The 22923-nt window shown below is 44.9% G+C and overlaps 1 protein-coding gene across 1 annotated transcript in view; it reads right to left on the bottom strand.

The window, feature by feature from the left end:
* Positions 1 to 16333, bottom strand: part of rtf2 (replication termination factor 2) — a 177066-nt gene extending 160733 nt beyond the window's left edge. The window contains exon 1 of the mRNA XM_078555501.1: positions 16164 to 16333. Coding sequence (XP_078411627.1) covers positions 16164 to 16232 — 69 coding nt within the window. The 5' untranslated portion in view covers positions 16233 to 16333. The remainder of the gene's footprint in view (positions 1 to 16163) is intronic.
* Between the last annotated feature and the right edge of the window lie 6590 nt (positions 16334 to 22923).

Genomic DNA, 22923 nt, shown 5'->3' with positions numbered 1-22923 from the left:
TTATGAAAGGATATACTTGCATTGAAGGCAGGACAGCAAAGGTTTACTAGATTGGTCGCTGGGATGAGGGGCGTGTCCTACAATGAGAGGCTAAGTAAATTGGTCTTCTCTTCCCTAGAGATTGGAAGAATGAGAGGTGATCTCATTGAAACATTCAAGATTCTGAAGGGGCTTGGCAGGATAGACACAAAGATTGTTTCCACTGACTGAGGAATCTAGAATACAGGACACAATCTCAGGATAAGGGGACGATCATTTAGAACTGAGGTGAGGAGAAATTACTTCAATCAAAGGGTTGTGAATCTTTGGAATTTTCTACCCCACAGTGTTGTGGATGCTCCATCATTGGATACATTTAGGGCTGGGATAGACAGATTTTTGGTCTCTCAGGGAGTTTAGGGATCTGGAGAGAGGGCAGGAAAACGCAGTTGAACCCCAATGGTAGCCATGATCATATTGAATGGCAGAGCAGGCTCGATGGGCCATATGGTCTACTCCTGTTCCTATTCCTTATGAAGCTTTCTCCCATCTTTCCTCGCCTAAATCTATCATTGTAACCCTCTCTCTTCTCCCTCACATGTTTGTCTAGCTTCCCTTAAATGCATCTTTACTATTCATTTCAACCACTCCCTGTGATAGTGAGTTCCACATTCTCACCACTCTGGGTAAAGACGTTTCTTCTGAATTTCTTATTGGATTTCTTGGTGACTATCTTATATTGACGGCTTCTTCCCCACAAGAGAAAACATTCTCCATAAGCTTTCTTTTTTCAAGAGAAAAGAGACCCAGTCTGTCAACCCTTTCTTGATATATATACCCACGTATTTCTAGCACCATCTTTGTAAGTACAACCTGGAAGGCATCTACCCAACAATTTGGAAAATTGGCAAGGTAAGTCCTGTCATCTACTCAGCAATAATCTGCTCTTTGATACTCAGTTTAGATTCCACCAGGGGCACTCAGCTCCAGACTTCGTTAAAGCCATAGTCTAAAAATGGACAAAAGGGCTGAATTCCAGAGCTTCACTGAGGGTGACTGACCTTGACACAAAAGCAACATTGGCCAGAGTGTAGCATCAAGGAGCCCAAGCAAAACTAAAATCAATGGGAAACAGGGAAAACTCTCCATTGGTTAGAGTCACACTTAGCACAATCTCGGTCGTTGTTATCATCTCAGCCCCAGAACATTGCTGCACATGTTCCTCAGGTAGTGTCCTAGGCCTAACCATCTTTAGTTGCTTCATCATAAGGTCAGAAGTGGGGATGTTCGAAGATGACTGCACAATTCACAAGTCCTCAGATACTGATGCAGCCTGTGCCCACATGTAGCAAGGCTTGGACAACATGCAGGCTTGGGCTGATAATTGGCAAGTAACATCCACACCACACAAATGCCAGGTAATAACCATCTCCAACAAGAGAGAATCTAACCCATCTCCCCATAATGTTCAACAGCATTACCATCACTGAATCTCCCACCATTAACTCCTGGTAGTCACCTTTGAGCAGAAACTGAACTAGTCATATAAATACTGCACCCACAACAAAAGGGCAGAGGCTGGGAATTCTGAGGCAAGTGACTCACTTCCTGACTCCTAAAACCTATGCACCATCTACAAGGCACAAGTCAGGAGTGCAATGGAATCTTCGCCACTTGCCTGAATGAGAGCAACTCCAACAACACTCAAAAAGTTTGACACCATCTAGGGCAAAAAAGCCCGCTGGATCAGCACCCCACCCACCATCTTAAACATTCACTCCCTCCACTACCACCGCATCATGGTTCGAGTATGTCCCATCTACAAGCTACACTGCAGGAACTCACTAAACCTCCTTAAATAACACCTTCCAAATCCAAGGCCACTGCCAGCTAGAAAGATAAGGGCAGCAGAAGCTTGGTACACCACTATCTGCAAGCTCCCCTCCAAGCCACTCACCATGCTGACTTATAATTATACCGTTGTTCCTTCACTCTCACTGGTCAAAATCCTGGAACTCCCTCTCTAATAGAACTGTGGGTGTACCTACACCACATGGACTGCAATGGTTCAAGAAGGCAGCTCACCACCACTTTCTCAAGGGCAATAAGAGATGGGCAACAATTTTGGCCTTGCCAGTGATGCACAGATCTCATGAACGAATTTAAAAATAAAGGGAGTGTACCAGTCATAACATCTTGCAATCTGAACTGGATACTTGTATCTTTTGCACTTTGTGCTTCTTCAGTCTCTCTGAAAGCAGCCTGAGTAACACTGGAAAGACGATATTCGTTACAACTTATTGCAGTTTTATTTCAAAGCATATGAATATTCAATTCCCCACTTACGATTGAATTCAATTATTTCAAATCAGTAGAACTTGCCTACGTAATTATGCAAAACATTCAAAATGCCATGCTCCCCCAGATGGGTCATACTGCTGAAATTTTGCTACTCTCCTGTACTCCAAAATTCTCATAGCCTTCGCTAGACCTCATTATCCAAATAGTTGTCTGATAAAAAAAAAATGACTATCTTTGCTGCACCTTACTGGCTGCCTGTCTCTTGGTTTCTATTTTATCCCCCTCTACTGACAGTCCAAAAGGATCAGAGGCTTCTTAACACTAGGGGTAGCAGTGCTAACAAATTGGTTATTTACAGTACATGGACAACATCAAAGATTAGCATTTTAAAAACCTTACATCATTTAAAAAAAATTCTGCACTTTGCTCTAAGATTCCAATATTCGTTAATAATAGTTTTCGCCAAATGCTTTTGTGGAAAAACCTTTTTAAAGAATTGAAAACATGACAGTGGGGTTGATCGCTAAAAGGACATGTGTTGGGTCTAATGGTTCTAGCTCCTAAAAACTTTCATGCTTTGATGATTTTCAAAGAGCAATTGTGACTCAAGGAATCTACAGCTACAGGGACCTGCTACCATAAACTACACCTAGGCCCAAATAACACAGTGAATTTTTTTGTTGTTATTCACTTTTGAGATGTGAACATCGCTGGCTATGCCAGCATATATTGCCCATCCCTAATTACCCTTGAGAAGATGGTGGTGAGCTGCCTTCTTGAACTGCTGCAGCCCATGTGGTGTAGGTACATCCACAGTACTGTTAGGAACGGAGTTCCAGGATTTTGACCCAGTGACATTAAGAAATGGCATTATGGTTCCAAGTCAGGATGGTGAGTGGCTTGTAAGAAAACTTCACCGAGATCACCTTTCATTCTTCTAAACGCCAGAGAATATGGACTCAATTTACTCAGCGTCTCATCACAGGACAACTCTCTTATCCCAGGAGCCAATCTGGTGAATCTTTCTTGTACTGCCTCCAATGTAAGTATATCCTTCCTCAAACATGGAGATGAGAACTGTGCAGAATGCTCCCAGTGTGGTCTCACCAAAGCCCTGTAAAGTTGCAGCAAAACCTCCTTGTTGTGCTCCAATCCCCTTGCAATTGTTAGGGGGAAGAAAGTAAATGAGAATTTATGGTAAGGGAGAATTAATAAGGGAATGAATTACTTAAATTAGAATCATAGGCAGGCCAGTGCAAACCAGTAAATCAACAATTAAACAGTTAACCTTATACACTCTCAAACTTTGTACACCCTCAGGGTTTGCAATCACCAGCAAGGTGCTGGGAGTTAGACTGGAGACTTAGGTTGGAAAACAATGAAAATTAAGTGTGCTCTTCAACAGATAGGGGAAGAACAGATGGTCCTAGTTTAGGTAGGAGGAAAGGTCTCTAACCTGGGTAGAAAATATAGGGATGTACTGTGCACGTACTTGTTCCCAGAGATGTCTGTTTAATGTAAACCTATAAGTTGATGAGATCGGAATCTGGAAACTGTTCTTGTACGTGACCAATAATGTATAAATATACTGAACACTTGTAATTTAGCAGAGTGCTATCTCAAACTGCATTGAGATGGTTCTCCCCTTGCAATTGCTCGAATAAACGATCGTGACCTGTACCTGAGACTCCCATGGTCCCGTTTGTCAAAGTGACCACAACACAATAAAGGCCAATGTGCCATTTGCCTGCCTAATTACTCGCTGTACCTGCATGGTGATTTTCTGTGTTTTTTGTACAAGTGCACCCAAGTCTGATGTCAACATTTAGAAGTTTCACACCTTTAAAAAAAATTCAACGTCACTATTTTACTACCAAACTGAATAATCTCAAACTTCCCAACATTATACTCCATCTGCTACCTTGTTGCCCACTCATTTAACCTGTCTGTATCTATTTGCAGTCTCTTTGTGTCCTACTATGGCATTCCGCAGGGAGGATGACCCCAAGCCAGGCGGCCAGCAGCACCTAGAGGAAAGTGCGAGAGGAGGACCCCAAGTCAAGCAGTCAGCAGCACCTAGCACCTAACATCACAGGAGAAACATAAGTTAATTGGTTGGTGAAAAGCTGCTGCTAGGGAGTGTCATCAAGTAGCTGAGAATTAGAAAAACACATTCTTTTTAAATGAAGGGGCTACTTACATTTAAGTAAGAAACACAAGCAATAGGGAAATAAAGTTAAGTCGAGGCCAGGTAAAATAAAGTTGCATAAGTAAGCCAAAGTAAAATAAAGTTAATGCAAGAGAAGTAAATTGAAGCCATGGCAGGGCAGCTTGGCTGTGTCTTGTAACATGTGGAAAGTTGTGGATGCTACCAGTGTCCTGGACAACCACAGGCAGGATGTGTCACCAGCCAGAGGTTGTGGTCCACATTGATACCTATGACTTAGGTAGGAAAGGGGATGAGGTCCTGAAAGTAGGGAGCTAGGAAGGTGATTGAAAAGCAGGATCTCTAAAGCAGTAATCTCAGGATCAGTCCCAGTCCCACATAAAAGCAAGGATAGAAATAGGAGAACTGAGCAAATAAACACATGGCTGGAAATCTGGTGTAGGAGGGAGGGGATCAGATTTCTGAGGCATTGGGACCGGTTCTGGGGAAGGTGTGACCTGCACAAGCTGGACAATCTACACCTGAACAGGACTGGGGTGAATATCCTCACAGGGAGATTTGCTAATGCTGTTGGGGATTTTAAACTAGATTGGCAGGGGAATGGGAACCTGAGGGCAAATTCAGAGCAGGGAACAGGAGATGGAGAATTAGTGAGTGACTCTGAAAGACAGAAGCAGCACAGGTTACAAAGTGTACAGTATAGGAATTTGGCAGTGTTAAAAGGTATATATGTAAATGCAAGTAGCATAGTAAATAAAGTCGATGAGCTGAGGGAACAAATAGACACATGGCAGCATGATATCGTCGCCATAATGGAAACTTGGCTTAAGGAGGGGCAAAAATGGCAGCTCAACATCCCTGGGAGGGGGATAAAAAAAGGTGGGGGTGTAGCATCAAATAAGGCCATATGGGTTGAGCTCAGAAATAAAAAAGCAGCCACACTGCTAGGAGTGTACTATAGACCCCCAAATAGTGGAAGAGAGTTAGAACAGCAAATTTCTGAATGCAAAAACAATAGGGCAGTATCATTGGAGATTTCAACTACCCTAATATCAATTGGGATACGAACAATGTGAAGGGCACAGAGGGCACAAAATTCTAGAACTACATTCAAGAGAACTTTTTTTAGCCAGCACGTAACAAGCCCAATGAGAGGGGGCACAATTCTAGATTTAGTCTTAGGAAATGAAGCTGGGCAAGTGGGTGAACTAGCCGTGGGGGACCATTTTGGAGAAAGTAACTAATAATGTTAGATTTAGCATCATTATGGAAAAGGACAAAGATAGAACAGGAGTAAAAGTTCTAAACTGGATGAAGACAAATTTTACAAAGCTGAGAGGTGAGCTGATGAGAGTGGACTGGATACTGCCATTAGAAGGAAAAACTGTGTCAAATCAGTGTGAGGCATTCAAAGGCGAGATTCTACGAGCACAGTATAGACATGTCTCCATAAAGAAAAAGGGTAGCACTGCCAAATCTAGAGCCCCTGGTTATCCAGAAGCATACAGGCCAAGATAAAAGAGAAAAAGAAAGCTTATGGCAGTCACAAAAGACTTAATGCTGTGGAAAGCCTAGAGAAGTATATAAAGTACAGGGGTGAAGTAAAAATGGAAATTAGGAAAGTAAAAAGAGGTTATGAAAAAATATTGGCAGATAAAATCAAAAAAAATGTTTTATCAGTATTATGACACAGACGATAGTAAAGGCCGAGTTGTTTAAATCCCAGAGGAAAACTTGAATCAACTGTCATAGCCCATTTTTGCAATTTGTATGTTTCGAGATGCAGGTAATAAGACCACCGAGTCTCAAGAGGTTTTTTATAAAACTAAATTAAACATTTATTAATACAAGAAAGATTGTAAACACATACATACATCTACAAAATTGCTACTATAATAACTACAAAAATCCCCTAATTATTCTGACTCTCAGTTACACCCCCATTAAGGCAACAGTAAATCTCAGTTAAAGAGACACCTGGCAAAGCACACCCTGGACAGTCGCATTCAAAATTAGTTTCTTTCAGCTCTGGGTGCTTACAGACAGACTAGAGGCTTACAGGGTGGAGGCTTCTCACACTTGTTGGATCTTAAAATGCCTCTACCTTACACACAAACTTCTTTCTCCTTTACACATATCTTTCTCTTTGAATGTAAGTTTTCCATTGTATCATTAGGCTTTTGACTTTACCTCTTCTAACAATATCTTCAAGCAGAGCGGGGCTGTAAAGAGCGAGACTTCAGGGAGCAGAGCCGGGCTGTAAAGAGCGAGACTTCAGGGAGCAGAGCGGGGCTGTAAAGAGCGAGACTTCAGGGAGCAGAGCAGGGCTGTAAGGAGTGAGATTTCAGGGAGCAGAGCCGGGCTGTAAAGAGCGAGACTTCAGGGAGCAGAGCCGGGCTGTAAAGAGCGAGACTTCAGTGAACAGAGCGGGGCTGTAAAGAGCGAGACTTCAGGGAGCAGAGCGGGGCTGTAAAGAGCGAGACTTCAGGGAGCAGAGCGGGGCTGTAAAGAGCGAGACTTCAGGGAGCAGAGCCGGGCTGTAAAGAGCGAGACTTCAGGGAGCAGAGCGGGGCTGTAAAGAGCGAGACTTCAGGGAGCAGAGCCGGGCTGTAAAGAGCGAGACTTCAGGGAGCAGAGCGGGGCCGTAAAGAGCGAGACTTCAGGGAGCAGAGCCGGGCTGTAAAGAGCGAGACTTCAGTGAGCAGAATGGGGCTGTAAAGAGCAAGACTTCAGGGAGCAGAGCAGGGCTGTAAAGAGCGAGACTTCAGGGAGCAGAGCCGGGCTGTAAAGAGCGAGACTTCAGTGAGCAGAATGGGGCTGTAAAGAGCGAGACTTCAGGGAGCAGATCCGGACTGTAAAGAGCGAGACTTCAGGGAGCAGATCCGGACTGTAAAGAGCGAGACTTCAGGGAGCAGAGCCGGGCTGTAAAGAGCGAGACTTCAGGGAGCAGAGCCGGGCTGTAAAGAGCGAGACTTCAGTGAGCAGAATGGGGCTGTAAAGAGCGAGACTTCAGGGAGCAGAGCCGGGCTGTAAAGAGCGAGACTTCAGGGAGCAGAGCCGGGCTGTAAAGAGCGAGACTTCAGTGAGCAGAGCGGGGCTGTAAAGAGCGAGACTTCAGGGAGCAGAGCCGGGCTGTAAAGAGCGAGACTTCAGTGAGCAGAATGGGGCTGTAAAGAGTGAGACTTCAGGGAGCAGAGCTGGGCTGTAAAGAGCGAGACTTCAGGGAGCAGAGCCGGGCTGTAAAGAGCGAGACTTCAGGCAGCAGAGCGGGGCTGTAAAGAGCGAGACTTCAGGGAGCAGAGCAGGGCTGTAAAGAGCGAGACTTCAGGGAGCAGAGCCGGGCTGTAAAGAGCGAGACTTCAGGGAACAGAGCCGGGCTGTAAAGAGCGAGACTTCAGGGAGCAGAGCCGGGCTGTAAAGAGCGAGACTTCAGGGAGCAGAGCCGGGCTGTAAAGAGCGAGACTTCAGTGAGCAGAGCCGGGCTGTAAAGAGCGAGACTTCAGGGAGCAGAGCCGGGCTGTAAAGAGCGAGACTTCAGTGAGCAGAGCGGGGCTGTAAAGAGCGAGACTTCAGGGAGCAGAGCGGGGCTGTAAAGAGCGAGACTTCAGGGAGCAGAGCTGGGCTGTAAAGAGCGAGACTTCAGGGAGCAGAGCCGGGCTGTAAAGAGCGAGACTTCAGGGAGCAGAGCGGGGATGTAAGGAGCGAGACTTCAGGGAGCAGAATGGGGCTGTAAAGAGCGAGACTTCAGTGAGCAGAGCGGGGCTTAAATTTAAGGAAATAGTCTTTTAATTAAAAACAAACAAAAAGTATGACAAGGGATCTCAGCCCCGTGTGTTGTACGGCCTGCAGCATGTGGGAATTCTTAGACACTCCTTGCAGTCTGGATTACCACATGTGCAGGAATTGCCACTGGCTTGACCAGTGAGAGCAATGGGTTTCGGAGCTTGAGCTGAAGACACAGCGGTGCATCCACAAGACTGAGGGTTACATGGATAGCACGTTTTTAGATGTGGTCACTCCGCAGCTTAAGGAAGTGCAGTCATAGAGGGAATGGCTGACTACCAGTTAGAAGAAGGGAGGCAGGCAGGTAATCAGGAAAGCCCCAGAGTGCATCTCACTCAAGAACAATTTTTCTGTGTTGGAAAACGGTGAGGGTGAAGGTTCCTCTGGAGAGTGCAGCCAGAGCCAAGTTCACGGTGCTGTGGGTGGCTCAGCTGTACAAGGTGGGAGGAGTAAGAGTGCAAGAGTAATAATGGTAGGATACTCAATAGTAAGGGGTGCAGACAGGCACTTCTGCGACCGTGGATGTGACTCCAAGATGGTGGGTTGCCTCCCTGGTGCCAGGGTCAAGGATGTCACAGAACGGCTGCAGGGCATTCTGAAGGGGGAGGGTGAACAGTCAGAGGTCGTGGTTCACATTGTCACCAATGAAATAGGTAGAAATAGGGATGAGGTCCTGAAACAAGAATTTAGGAGCTAGGTAGCAGAGTAAAAAGCAGGAACTCAAAGATTGTAATCTCTGGATTACTCCCTGTGCCACCTGCTGGTGAGTATAGGAATAGGAGGATAGAGAGGGTGAATGCGTGGTTGAAGAGATGGTGCAGGTAGGAGGGCTTTAGTTTCCTGGATCACTGGGTCTGCTTCTGGTGAAGGTGGGGCCTGTACAACTCAAACGGGTTGCACCTGAACCGGAACAGGACCAACACCCTTGCAGGGAGGTTTGCTAGTGCTTGGGAGTTGGGGGGGGGGGTGGAGTGGTTTAAACTAATTTGGCAGGGGGATGGGATACAGAGTGGAGGTACTGTAGAGGGTGATGCACAGCCAAATATAGAAGAGAAACTAAGTCAGTCTGGAAAGCAGAGCAAATATAGACCTGTTAAGGCACAAGGGAATAATACAAGGCTGGATTGCACCTATTTTAACACAAGGAGTCTTACAAGATGAACTGAGAGCACTGATTAACACATGGGAATATGATATTGTTGCTATCACAGACACATGATTATGGGAAGGGCAGGACTGGCAGCTCAAAATTCCAGAGTATAGAATCTTCAGGTGTGACGGGGTGGGGTGTAAAAGAGAAGGTGGCATTGCATTATTGATCAAGGAGTCAATTACTGCAGTAAGGAGGGATGGTATCTTAGAAGGTTCCTCAAATGAGGCCATTTGGGTAGAACTTAAAAACAAAAAGAGGGCAAACTTCGCTGGGAGTGTACTATCGGCCTCCAAAACAGTCAGGGGGAGATAGAGGAGCAGATATGTAGGCAAATCTCAGAGAAGTGTAAAAATAATAGGGCAATAATAATAGGGGATTTCAACTTACCCAATTTTAACTGGGATAGTCTTAGTGTGAAAGGCTTAGAGGAGGTGGAATTCTTAAAGTGCATCCAGGAGAGCTTTTTGAGCCAACATGTAGAAAGTCCTACAAGAGAAGGGGCGGTACTGGACCTAATCTTCGGGAATGAAGCCAGGCAAGTGGTAGAAGTGTCAGTGGGGGGACATTTCGGGGATAGTGACCATAACTCCGCAAGATTTAAGGTAGTTATGGAAAAGGACAAAGATGGACTGGAAATAAAGGTCCTGAATTGGGGAAAGCCGATTTCAATATGTTAAGACAGGATCTGGCCAAAGTGGACTAGGAGCAGCTACTTATAGGAAAGTCTACATCAGACCAGTGGGAGTCATTCAAAATGGAAATAGTGAGAGTTCAGGGCCAACATGCTCCCGTAAAGGTGAAGGGTAGGACCAACAATTCCAGGGAACCCTGGATGTCAAGGGATATAGAGGATTGGATAAGGAATAAAAAATGGAGGCTTATGGTAGATACAAAGGGCTGCAAACAGCGGAAACCCTGGAGCAGTATAGAAAGTGTATTAAAAAAATAATTAGGAGAGCAAAGAGGGGGCATGAAAATACGCTGGTGGGCAAGGTAAAGGAAAATCCCATGGCATTTTATAAATATATTAAGGGCAAGAGGATAACCAGGGAAAGAGTACAGCCCATTAGGGACCAAAGTGGCAATCTGTGCGTGGAGCCAGAGGACGTAGGTGAGGTTTTGAATGATTACTTTTCATCTGTGTTCACTATGGGGAAGGACAATGTAGGTGTAGAAATCAGGGAGGGGGACTGTGATATACTTGAACAAATTAGCATTGAAAGGGAGGAGGTATTAGCGGTTTTAGTGGGCTTAAAAGTGGATAAATTCTCAGGCCCAGATGAGATGTATCCCAGGCTGCTATGTGAGGCAAGGGAGGAGATTGCAAGGGCTCTGACACTAATTTTCAAATCCTCTCTGGCCACAGGGCAGGTGCCTGAGGACTGGAGGACAGCGAACGTGGTACCATTATTCAAGAAGGGTAGTAAGGATAAACCAGGTAATTACAGGCCAGTGAGTCTAACATCAGTCGTAGGAAAACTATTGGAAAAAATTCTGAGAGACAGGATTAATCTCCACTTAGAGAGGCAGGGATTAATCATGGATCGTCAGCATGGCTTTGTCAGGGGGAGATCATGTCCAACAAATTTGACTGAATTTTTTGAGGAGATGACTAGTTGTGTAAATGAGGGTGTCGCAGTTGATGTAGTCTACACAGACTTCAGTAAGGCTTTTGACAAGGTCCCGCATGGAAGAGTGGTAAAGAAGGTAAGAGCCCATGGGATCCAGGACAATTTGGCAAATTGGATCCAAAATTGGCTTAGTGGCAGGAAGCAGAGGGTGATGGTCAAAGGTTGTTTTTGCGATTGGAAGCCTATGACAAGTGGTGTACTGCAGGGATTGGTGCTGGGACCCTTGCTGTTTGTAGTGTACATTAATGATTTAGATGTGAATGTAGGAGGCATGATCAGTAAGTTCGCAGATGACACGAAAATTGGTGGTGTTGTAAATAGTGAGGAGGAAAGCCTTAGGTTACAAGGCAATATAGATGGGCTGGTAAGATGGGCACAGCAGTGGCAAATGGAATTTAATCCTGAGAAGTGTGGGGAGTACTAACACGGCAAGGGAATACACAATGAATGGTAGGACCCTAGGAAGTATGGAGGATCAGAGGGACCTTGGTGTTCATTTCCATAGATCCTTGAAGGCAGCAGGACAGGTAGATAAATTGGTTAAGAAGGCATATGGGATACTTGCCTTTATTAGCCGAGGCATAGAATATAAGAGCAACGAGGTTATGCTGGAGCTGTATAAAACATTAGTTAGGGCACATCTGGAGTACTTTGTGCAGTTCTGGTCGCCACACTATAGGAAGGATGTGATTGCACTGGAGAGGGTTCAGAGAAGATTCACCAGGATGTTGTCTGTGCTGGAGCGTTTCAGCTATGAAGAGAGACTGGATAGGCTAGGGTTGTTCTCCTTAGAGCAGAGAAGGCTGAGGGGGGACCTGATAGAGGTAACAAAATTATGAGGGGCATTGATAGGGTAGATAGGAAGAAACATTTCCCCTTAGCAGAGGTGTCAATAACCAAGGGCATAGATTTAAGGTAAGGCGCAGGAGGTTTAGAGAGGATTTGAGGAAAACCTTTTTCACCCAGAGGGTGGTTGGAATCTGGAACACACTGCCTGAGGGGGTGGTAGAGGCAGGAACCCTCACAACATTTAGGTGAGCACTTGAAATGCCATGGCATACAGGGCTACGGGCCAAGTGCTGGAAAATGGGATTAAAATAGATAGGTGCTTGATGGCCAGCATGGACATGATGGGCCAAAGGTCCTGTTTCTGTGCTGTATAACTCTCTAACATCCTTTCATCCCACCAATTTTATTAGTAAGCTGAAAAAAAATAAACACATTGCTTAGCATCTTCTAGCTAGGTGTAAGATTTCACCAGCAGTCTTAAATGGTTTCTTTTAACAAATGCAAATTTATAGTTTACCTTCTACCCTCCTTACGTTTATCTATTTAACATCTCAAAACTACTATACATCACAGCACCCAGACTAGCTGGCTTTAATCCAATTAAGACACACATAGACACAGATCCCACTAGAACAAAGCATTAAAATAATTTCCAGTAACATTCTTATATCTTCTTGACACCAATACATTAAGAGCAAGAGAATAACTAAGGAAGAGGTAGGGTATATCAGCCCTACAGTACATGGTAACTTGTGCATTGATGCTGAAGATGTGGGCAGGGTTCTCAGTGAGTACTTTGTCTCTGTCTTCACTAAGGAGAGGGATGATGCAGACATCCTAGTTAAAGAGGAGGGGTGTGAAATATTAGATACCATAAACATAGTGAGAGGGAAAGTACTGGTGGGACTGACATCCTTGAAAGTGGATATATCACCAGGGTCAGATGGATTGTATCCCAGGCTGTTGAAAGAAGCCAGGGAGAAAATAACAGATACTCTGAGGATCATTTTCCAATCCTCACTAGATACAGGCGAGGTCCCAGAAGATTGGAGGTCTGCAAACGTTGTGCCATTATTTAAAAAGGGTGAAAGGGATAGGCCAGAAAATTATAGGCCGGTCAGTCTGACTTCAGAGGTAGGAAAATTATTGGAAACAGTTCTGAGACAGGATAAACTGTCACTTAGGAAGGCACATATTGATCAGGGATAGTCAGCATGGTTTTGTTAGGGGAAGATCGCTTCTTACTAACTTAATAGAATTTTTTGAGGAAATAACAAGGAGGATTGATGAGGTTAGTGCAGTGGATGTTGTCTACATGGATTTCAGTAAGGTATTTGACAAGGTCCCACATGGCAGACTGGTCAGGAAAGTGAGGTCTCATGGGACACAGGGGAGGTTGGATCCAAAATTGGCTCAGTGACAGGAAACAAAGTGTAATGGTCGATGGATGTTTTTGCGAATGGATAACAGTTTCCAGTGGTGTTCCACAGGGCTCAGTGTTGGGGCCCTTGCTGTTTGTTGTATATATTAATGATTTAGACTTAAATGTGGGAGGCATGATTAGGAAATTTGCAGATGACACAAAAATTGGCCATGTCGTTGATAGTGAAGAAGATTCCTGTCGACTCCAGAATGATACCAATGGTTTGGTTGAGTGGGTGGAGAAGTGGCAAATGGAATTCAATCTGGAAAAGCATTTGGGGAGGGCAAACAAAGCAAGGGAATACTCAATAAACGGGAAGTTATTGAGAGGGGTTGAGGAAGTGAGAGACCTTGGAGTGCATATCCACAGCTGCTTGAAGGTGGCAGGACAGGTAGATAAGATGGTAATGAAAGCATAAGGAATGCTTTCCTTTATTGGGCAAGGTCTCGAATACAAAAGCAGGGATGTAGTGCTAGATCTGTATAAAATGCAAGTTAGGCCACAGCTGGAATTGTGTGCATCGTTCTGGTCACCACATTCCAGGAAGGACATAATTGCGCTGGAGAGAGTACAGAGGATATTTACAAGAATGTTGCAAGGGTTTGAAAATTGCAGCTATGAGGAAAGATTGGATAGGCTAGGGTTGTTTTCCTTAGAACAGAGGAGGCTAAGGGATGACCTAATTGAGGTGTATAAAATTATGAAGGGCCTAGATAGGGTAGACAGGAAAGACTTGTTTCCACAAGCTGAGGGGTCAATTACCAGAAGGCAGTTGGTAGAAGGATTAGAGGCGATGGCATAGTGGTATTGTCGCTGGACGAGTACTCCAGAGATTCAGGTTTAAATTCCGCCATGGCAGATGGTGGAATTTGAACTCAATAAAAATCTGGAATTAAAAGTCTACTGACCATGAAACCATTGTCGATTGTTGTAAAAACCCATCTGGTTCACTAATGACCTTTAGCAGAAGGAAATCTGCTGTCCTTACCTGGTCTACATGTGACTCCAGACCCACAGGAATGCGGTTGACTCTTAAATGCCATCTGAATTAGGGGGCAACTAGGGATGAGTAATACATGCCGGCCTGGCCAGAGACACCCACATCTCACGAACAAATTTTTTAAAAAGGCAACAGGAGGAAGGATTTTTTCACTGCCTAAATTAGTTGAGGCTGAAACGCTCAACTAATTTAAAAGGTACCCGGATCTGTATCTGAAGTGCTGTAACCTGCAAGGCTACGGACCAGGTGTTGGAAAGTGGGATTAAAATGAGCGGCCAGTTTCTTTTTTCGCTTACTGGCCGGCACAGACATGATGGACTGAATAGCCTCTTTCTGCATCATAACTTTACTATGGTTCTAGTCACAGCTTGCCAACTTCAAAATGCCCCATTGATCCCTGCTCTCTGCTGCCTGTCTGTTAGTCAATCCTCTATCCATGCTAATATATTACCCTCAACTCCATGAGCCCTTATTTTGTGTATTAGCCTTTTATGTGGCACCTTATCGAATTCCTTTTGGAAATCTGAGTACGCTACACAGACTGGTTCCCCTTCATCTGCCCTACCAGTTACATCCTCAAAAAACTCTAATAAGTTCAAGAACCATGTTGATTACATCTGATCATACTATGATTTTCTAAGTGCATTGTAAGACTTTCTTAGTAATAGATTGCAACCTTTTCCCAACAACTGTCCAGTGGCTCCACACGGTCTGGGGTTTCCAACATAGGCATGAAGCTGCAACTCTACATGTCCATAGTAGTACCAACTGCAATCTATGCCAGTGAGACGTGGAAAGGTGTCACACAAGTTGGACATCTTTCACCAGTGTTGTCAAAGTAAGATCCTAGGAATCACATGGAGAGACATCACCAACCAACTAAGAGAACTGATCAGAAGCGCCTACAGGACATTGTGTCAGAGAGACAACTGAGACTGGCAGGACATGAATTTCACCTCCTGGATGCATGTCAGAGTGGCAGTAGAATAGGGACCACCAGATGGAGAAAGAGGACAGGGTCGGCCAAAGAAAACCTGGTGAAGTACATTTAAGGAGAACACTAAAGTGCCGGACTGCACTTGGGCTTGAGTGAGAGAAACTGCAATGGACTGGGAATGGTAGCAAAGTCTTGTTGCCCATAGTTCCTCTGATTCTGTGTGGGACAAAGTCTAAGTAAAAGAGATGTCAGGCTAACTGGCCCAGTTTTCTCTCTCCCTCCTTTCTTGAATGACAACGGGGCTTCCAATTTGCTTGGACCATTCTAGGATCAAGGGAATTTTGGAAAATCATGACCAGCGCATTCACTATCTCTGCCTACCTCTTTTCAACTGCTAGGCTATTTTCCATTGCTCCAATGTCCTACCCACAACAGGGTGCTCAGAACATAAACCACAACTGTGGAGTTATAACTAGACTCTGGCTCCCATACTCCCAAAAGATTACTCAATTTAAGATGACAACACCACACATAACAGTGTCAGCGTCCTTGCAACAAGTTAAATCGCGAAACTAGGAGCTCTAAGCTCACTACCGTTGCCTTCCAGTCTCAAACATCTAGACCAACACTAGAGCTGAGATGGGCATTGGGAAAAATTCGAAAATGTAAACCCATAACATCTGATTGTTCACTCACTCCTTCCCCTCTAGTCTAGTCTCTCCCCTACAACCTTCCCTATCTACGTAACCCCCTCCAGCTCCTATACCTGAGGCTTCACCTTAGGTCCAGGCCTTTATTGAGCTGATTCAGCAAGCGGAGAGCACGGGCCCTGTCCCACCCCTGCATCGGGCTAAAACTGTCACCTCTCGCCCGCAGCCAAGCCCTGGAATCATGGCAGCTCCAGCTGGCGGACCGCTCTGAAAGCCTGGCGTCACCAGGCCTTGCCCAGCACTGGCAGCTGACGGGGGTTCAGTGGGTGGGGGGGGGTGTTATTGCTCACCTGCTCCACCTTCTTGGGCCCTTTCACCAGCTCATGCCTCTTAGGGATGGTGCCTCCATCACAACCCATCGCGTCCCGGACACTCGAAACAGAGCGGAAAGACAACGGCAAAACAATCCACTGTGCGCATGCGTGCTCCGCTAAAACACGCACTCTAACCCCGCCTCCCACTGACCACGCCCCTTACTGACCCCGCCTCCAACTGACCACTGTCCGCGCCTCCCACTCTAATCCGCCTCCCGCTCTGACCCCGCCTCCCACTGACCACGCCCCCTACTGACACCGCCTCCCACTGACCGCGCCCCCTGCTGACCGTACCTCCCACTAACCACGCCTCCGACTTACACCGCCAACTGATCGCACCGCCCACTAACCTCGCCTCCCACTGACCCCCATCTACAACTGACCCCGCCTCTCACTGACCCTACCTCCCACTGGCCCCGCCTACCATTGACCACGCCCCCTAGTGACCACGCCTTCCACTGACCGCGCCACCAATTGACACCTCCTCCCACTGACCACACCTCCCACTAGCCCCACCTCTCATTGACAGAGCATCCCACTGACCCCGCCTCTCACTGACCCCGCCTCGCATTGGCCGTGCCTCCCACTGACCACGCCTCCTACTGACCCCGCCTCTGCTCTGACCGCGCCTCCCGCTCTGACCCCGCCTCCCTCCACCGCTAATCCCCAGTTTCCAATTCTATTCCCATCCCACAGCGGTGGAACTAACCACACCTGGTGTGGTATTTTATGCCCTCGTCCATGGTAATTTTGGAGGCAGGAAGGGCATTTAATCAAACAGGATGGTGACAGACCAGGGGGTGTATTTCCTGCAGCAGCCACTCACTCGGTGTGGCACTGCTGAGCACAGGAACTGCAGCCTCTGATTGGCTGACAGCTCTCAGCGGGTGCAACTCTGTGACTGTACTCGAAAGAAGTTGCAATCTGTGACTGTTGGTAACTCGAAAGAGTTTCCTGCTCCCAAAGGGCCAGATCCCATGAAAGGCACATCTATGGCCTGTTAATTGCCAGATTAGGTTGCAATTCGATGGGTCATCCCCAAAGGAGGCAATGTCGGCCTCTCACTAGCTCTCCAGCTGGCAGTCGAGTCCCAATCACCTCCATAAAATTCCCCTCACATTTGCAATATACAAGTTTTAGACTGTTTCTCCTGCTGTGACTAATGCTCTCTTTCAATCCATATAAAAGTCTTCGTGGGAGTTGATATTCATGTAATACCTTATACTTAAACAGAAAAAAAACAAAACAAAAATTCTGAAGTAACAAAATCCTGGATCAGATCTCTGTGCATTTGAACAGTTTAGCATTTCTATGCAAAGATACATAGACACAGGAGTAATCCTTCAGCCCTTGGAGTCCATTGTGCCATTCAGTTAGGTTGTGGCTGAACGAAAGGGTACAATCTTAAAATCAGAGCTGGGTCATTTAAGAGTATAACTAGGGTTCACATTTTCACACAATGGGTACTGGAACCATAGAGCCCCCTCCTCCAAAGGAATCATAGAATCATGCAGCACAGAAAGGCCTTTCATGCCTGAGCTATTTTTCTGGAAGAGCTACTCAGTCAGCACTACTTCCAAATTTCTTGTCCATAGCCCTGCAAAGTTTCCCTTTTCAACAATATATCCAATCCCTTTAAAAAGTTACCAATGAACCACCCCTCACCACCCATTCAGTGAGTACATTCCAGGTCAGAACAACTTGCTAAAATATGTCCCCTCTTCTGGGGAAGCGCAGTCTGTCCCCATGCACATCTGGTGCTTGTGAACAACAATCATCATATTTATATTAGGCAAAGGTATTCATATATGGTTAATATTGTTGCTGGCCAGATAATGTTAAAACTAGAGGTATTAGTGGTGATGCATGCAGAGAATTATTTTTCAAGAAAATATATTAAAACATGCTAAAGAAGCCAAATTTTTCAGTCTTATTTTAGATTGTTCTCTAGATTAAGTCATACTGAGCAACTTTCATTTACAATAAGATTTTTAGATGTAGAAGATACTTTAGTTAAGGAGCATTTTCTGAGCTATAAGCCAGTTATAGATACAACTAGAAAATGATTGCATGATAGGATACTTGATTTCTTAAGAGAATGCAAGTTGGACTTACAAAACCACAGTGGTGAGGGATATAATAACAGGTCCAATATGAAAGGAAAAAATAATGGAGTTCAGGCACGAATCTTAAAAGAAAATCCACGAGCAGTTTATATGCCGTGTGGATGTCATTCTCTGAACTTAGTAGTTGGGGCTAATGGTGCTAGTTGCCTGGAATCGACTTCATTTTTTGGAACTCTCCAGGGCATATATGATTTGTTTTCTGCCTCTGCTGTGCAATGGCAGAGACTAAAAAAAAATGTTTAATGTCTCACTACCAAACCTTTATGAGAGAACTGATGGGAGTGCAGAATAGAATGTCTCAAAGCTATTAGATATGAAATTATTGGAATCTGAGATGCACTTTATGAGCTTTCAGAAATGCCAATTTCTGGTCGTGTGATGTGACATGAAGCAGGAACTCTTATATCACAAATAGAAGATTTCAATTTTTTAGATATAATGTGTCTCTGGTATGATAACTTACTCACAGAAAAAGAACACTTGGCTAAGCTAGAGGAAGTCCTGAAACGATTTTTAGAAACAGGAGTGCACCTGAAAAGGGAAAAATGCACTTTTCAAGCAAATGAAGTTATTTATTTGGGCCACCAGGTAGATGCCCAAGGGTTACACCCGGTTGAAGAGAAGGTTAAAGCAATAAGAGAGGCACCTGCACCCAAGAACACCTCTGAACTTAAATCATTTTTAGAGATGATACATGATTATGGGTTATTTCAACCAAATGTACCTACAGTTCTAGCCCCTCTATATTCAATGTTAAGAAAAAAACTGTGTTGGTTTTGGGAGACACTCCAAAAAGAAGCCTTCATGAAAGTAAAACAGCTCTTACACTCTTCAAATTTGTTAGTGTATTATGACAGAAAAAGGAATTGGTGCTAACCTACGATGAATCCCCCTATGGAGTGGGAGCGGTACTATCTCACAAAATGGTCGACGGCACAGGAAGGCCGATAGGCTATGCATCCAGGACATTTACCACAGCTGAGAAAGGATATTCTCAAATCGAAAAGGAAGATCTGTCGATTATTTTTGGTGTAAAAAAATTCCACCAATACGTGCATGGGCGACATTTTAGGATAGTATCAGACCACAAACCACTTTTGGATCTATTTAGAGAGGAAAAGGCTATGCCTCCCATAGCTTCTGCACAAATTCAAAAATGGGCCCTAATTTTGGCAGCATATCAATACACCTTTGTACATAGACCAGGGATTCATATAGCAAATGCCGATGCCCTAAGTCACCTTACTTTGCAAGAGAATGATGAACATGTCCCAATCCCGCAGGAACTTGTATTAGTGATGAATTTTCTAGATTCCTCACCAGTCTATGCCAGGCAGATAAGAAACTGATCCAGTCCTGTCTCGAGTGAGAGACCAAGTGTTACATGGTTGGTCCCAGGAACCAGTATCTGATGAATTGAAGCAGTTTTTGAACTGAAGATACGAGATGAGCAGTCAAGATGGTATTCTATTATGGGGTTCATGGGTAGTAGTTCCTGCACAAGGAAAGGAACCACTTTTAGTAGAGCTACACAGTGCCCATCCAGGGATCTCTTGAATGAAGATGATAGTGCAGAGTTATCTTTGGTGGTCGGGGATGGTTGGTGATTTTGGAATGTGGTAAAACACCGTGTGCAATGTCAACAGCTACAAATGTCGCCGGTGGCAGCTCCATTACCCCCAGAGGAATGGCCTGGTAGACCCTGGGTGTGAGTGCACATTGACTACGTAGGTCCTTTCCTTGGAACAATGTTTCTGCTGATTATAGATGCTCATTCCAAGTAGTTAGACGTTTATGAGGTAAAGTCGCCAACATCAGGCGCTACTATAGAAAACTACACCAGAGCTTCACCATCCAGAGATTGCCAGAGGTAAACGTCTCAGATAATGGTACTGCATTTATGAATGCTGATTTCCAACAATTTGTCAGCATCAATGGTATCAACCACGTGAAGACTGCACCGTACCATCCGTCATCAAACGGACTGGCAGAAAGGGCAGTGCAAACTTTTAAGGCGGCAATGAAAAAGTTAACAGGTGATTCGTTGGAGACCAAACTTGCTCATTTACTACAAAAAACTACTGCGGATGCTGGAAATCCAAAACAAAAACAGAATTACCTGGAAAAATTCAGCAGGTCTGGCAGCATCGGTTCAGAGCTGGAAAAACTCAGCAGGTCTGGCAGCATCGGTGGAGAAGAAAAGAGTTGACGTTTCGAGTCCACATAACCCTTCAACAGAACTGAGTGTAAAGTGTTCTGTTGAAGGGTCATTTGGACTCAAAACGTCAACTCTTTTCTTCTCCACCGATGCTGCCAGACCTGCTGAGTTTTTCCAGGTAATTCTGTTTTTGTTTTGCTCATTTACTATTTCACTACAGAACAACCCCCCACACTATGACAGGAGGAACACCTACAGAATTACTGATAAGGCGCCATCTTCGAACAAGACTAAGCCTGATACTTCCTAATGTGGAGGAGAAGGTGGAGAAAAGTCAAGGGAACTAAAAAGCGACTCATGATTTGCATAGTTGTGAGCAGCAGTTTACTGTTGAAGAAGCAGTATATGTAAGGAATTTTGGTGGAGGACCGAAGTGGTTACCTGGTACAGTGAGTTCTGTGACCGGACCATTGTTGTACCATGTGGAAGTGGAGGGTCGGATCACCCATAAGCACGTGGATCGTTTAAGAAAAAGAGAGATCCCCAATAAAATGATGTAGCAATTGCTGAACCTGTGGTTCCTGTTGAAGTTACTCAACCAAGGACAGACACGCCCGATGTCTCTATCGGAGTGGAAGACAAACTGCCTGTGCCTAATGAGGTACCTAATGTTAATGCAGTTCCAGAGAATGTGTTTCCTACAAAAGAATTGTAAGTCATGGAGCTATAACATTCCACACAGATCAGGAAACCACCTGAAAGACTGAACTTGTAATTTCATGATCTGTGTAAATATTGTAATGTCATGAGATAAATATCCTTGTAAATACAAAATGTACGGAAAAGTTAAAGGGGGAGGGATGTAGTAATTATAGTTTTGGGAAATGTAGGACTGTAGCTTTAAGAATAATCCTGTGTTGTAAGATCACATGATCTGTGTAAACCAATGTGTTAGCAGCATGGGGAACCTCTGTAGGAGAGAGCTCTTCTTTAGTTATAGAGTTTGATGCACACGTGTAGTTGCTGCTGCTGTCTTGTAAATAAAATTAAATGTTTCCACTAAAAAAAAATTGTCTGAAGATCAACTCTATAACAGTGTCGAACTTCTTGAGTGTTGTTAGAGCTGCACTCATCCAGGCAAGTGGAGAATATTCTGTCACACTCCTGACTTGTGCCTTGTGGATGGTGGACAGGCTTTGGGGAGTCAGGAGGTGAGTTACTGTCCGCAGAATTCCCAGCCTCTGACCTGCTCTGTTAGCTAATATTCATATGACTGATCCAGTTCAGTTTCTGGTCAATGGTTGTTGATAGGATGTTGATAATGGGGGATTCAGTGATGGCAATGCCATTGAATGTCAAGGGGAGATGGTTAGATTCTCTCTTGTTGGAGTTGATCATTGCCTGGCACTTGTGAGGTGCGAATGTTACTTGCCACTCATCTACCCAAGCCTGGATATTATCCACGTCTTGTTGCATTTGGACAGGGACTGCTTCAGTATCTGAAGAGTCGTGAATGGTGTTGAAAATTGTGCAATCATCCCCGAAAATCACCACTTCTGACCTTATGATGGAGGCAAGGTCATTGATGAAACAGCTAAAGATGATCGAGCATATGACACTGCCCTGAGGAACTCCTGCTGTGATGTCCTGGAGCTGAGATGATTCACTTCCAAAAACCACAACCATCTTCCATTGTGTTTGATTTGACTCCAACCAGCAGAGAGTTTTCCCCCTGATTCCCATTGATTTCAGTTTGCTAGGGCTCCTTGATGCCACACTCAGTCAAATGCTGTCTTGATGTCAAGGGCAGTCACTCTCACCTCACCTCTTGAGTTCAGCTCTTATGTCTGTGTTTGTACCAAGGCTGTAATGACCTCAGGAGCTGAGTGGCCCTGGCAGAGCCCAAACTAAGCATTAGTGAGCAGGTTGTTGCTGAGTAACTGCTGGTTGATAACACTGTCAACGACACTTTCTATCACTTGGCTGATGATTCAGAGTAGAGTGATGGGGCAGTAATTGGTTGGGTTGGATTTGTCCTGCTTTTTGTGGACAGGATATGCCTTGACAATTTTCCACCTTGCCGGGTAGATGCCAATGTTGTAGCTGTTGTGGAACAGCTTGGCTAGGGGAAAGCTAGTTTTGGAGCGCACTACTTCAGTACTATTGCCGGAATGTTGTCAGGATCCATAGCCTTTTCAGTATCCCATGCCTTCAGTCATTTCTTAATATTAGGTGGAGGGAATTGAATTGTCTGAAGGCTGGCATCAGTGACACTGGCGACCTCAGGGGGAGGTCAAGGTGGATTATCCACTGGGCTCTTCTGGCTGAGGATGGCTGCAAGTGCTTCAGCCTTGTCTTTTACACTGATGTGCTGGGCTCCCCCAACATTGAGGATGGGAATATTTGTGGACCCTCCTCCTCCAGTTTGTTGTTTAATTGTCCACCACTATTC

The sequence above is a fragment of the Cetorhinus maximus genome, chromosome 13, assembly GCF_964194155.1.
Source record: "Cetorhinus maximus chromosome 13, sCetMax3.hap1.1, whole genome shotgun sequence".
In the NCBI taxonomy this organism is placed as follows: domain Eukaryota; kingdom Metazoa; phylum Chordata; class Chondrichthyes; order Lamniformes; family Cetorhinidae; genus Cetorhinus; species Cetorhinus maximus.
Note: the sequence above shows the minus strand (reverse complement) of the source record. Positions and strands in the feature narration are given on the sequence as shown.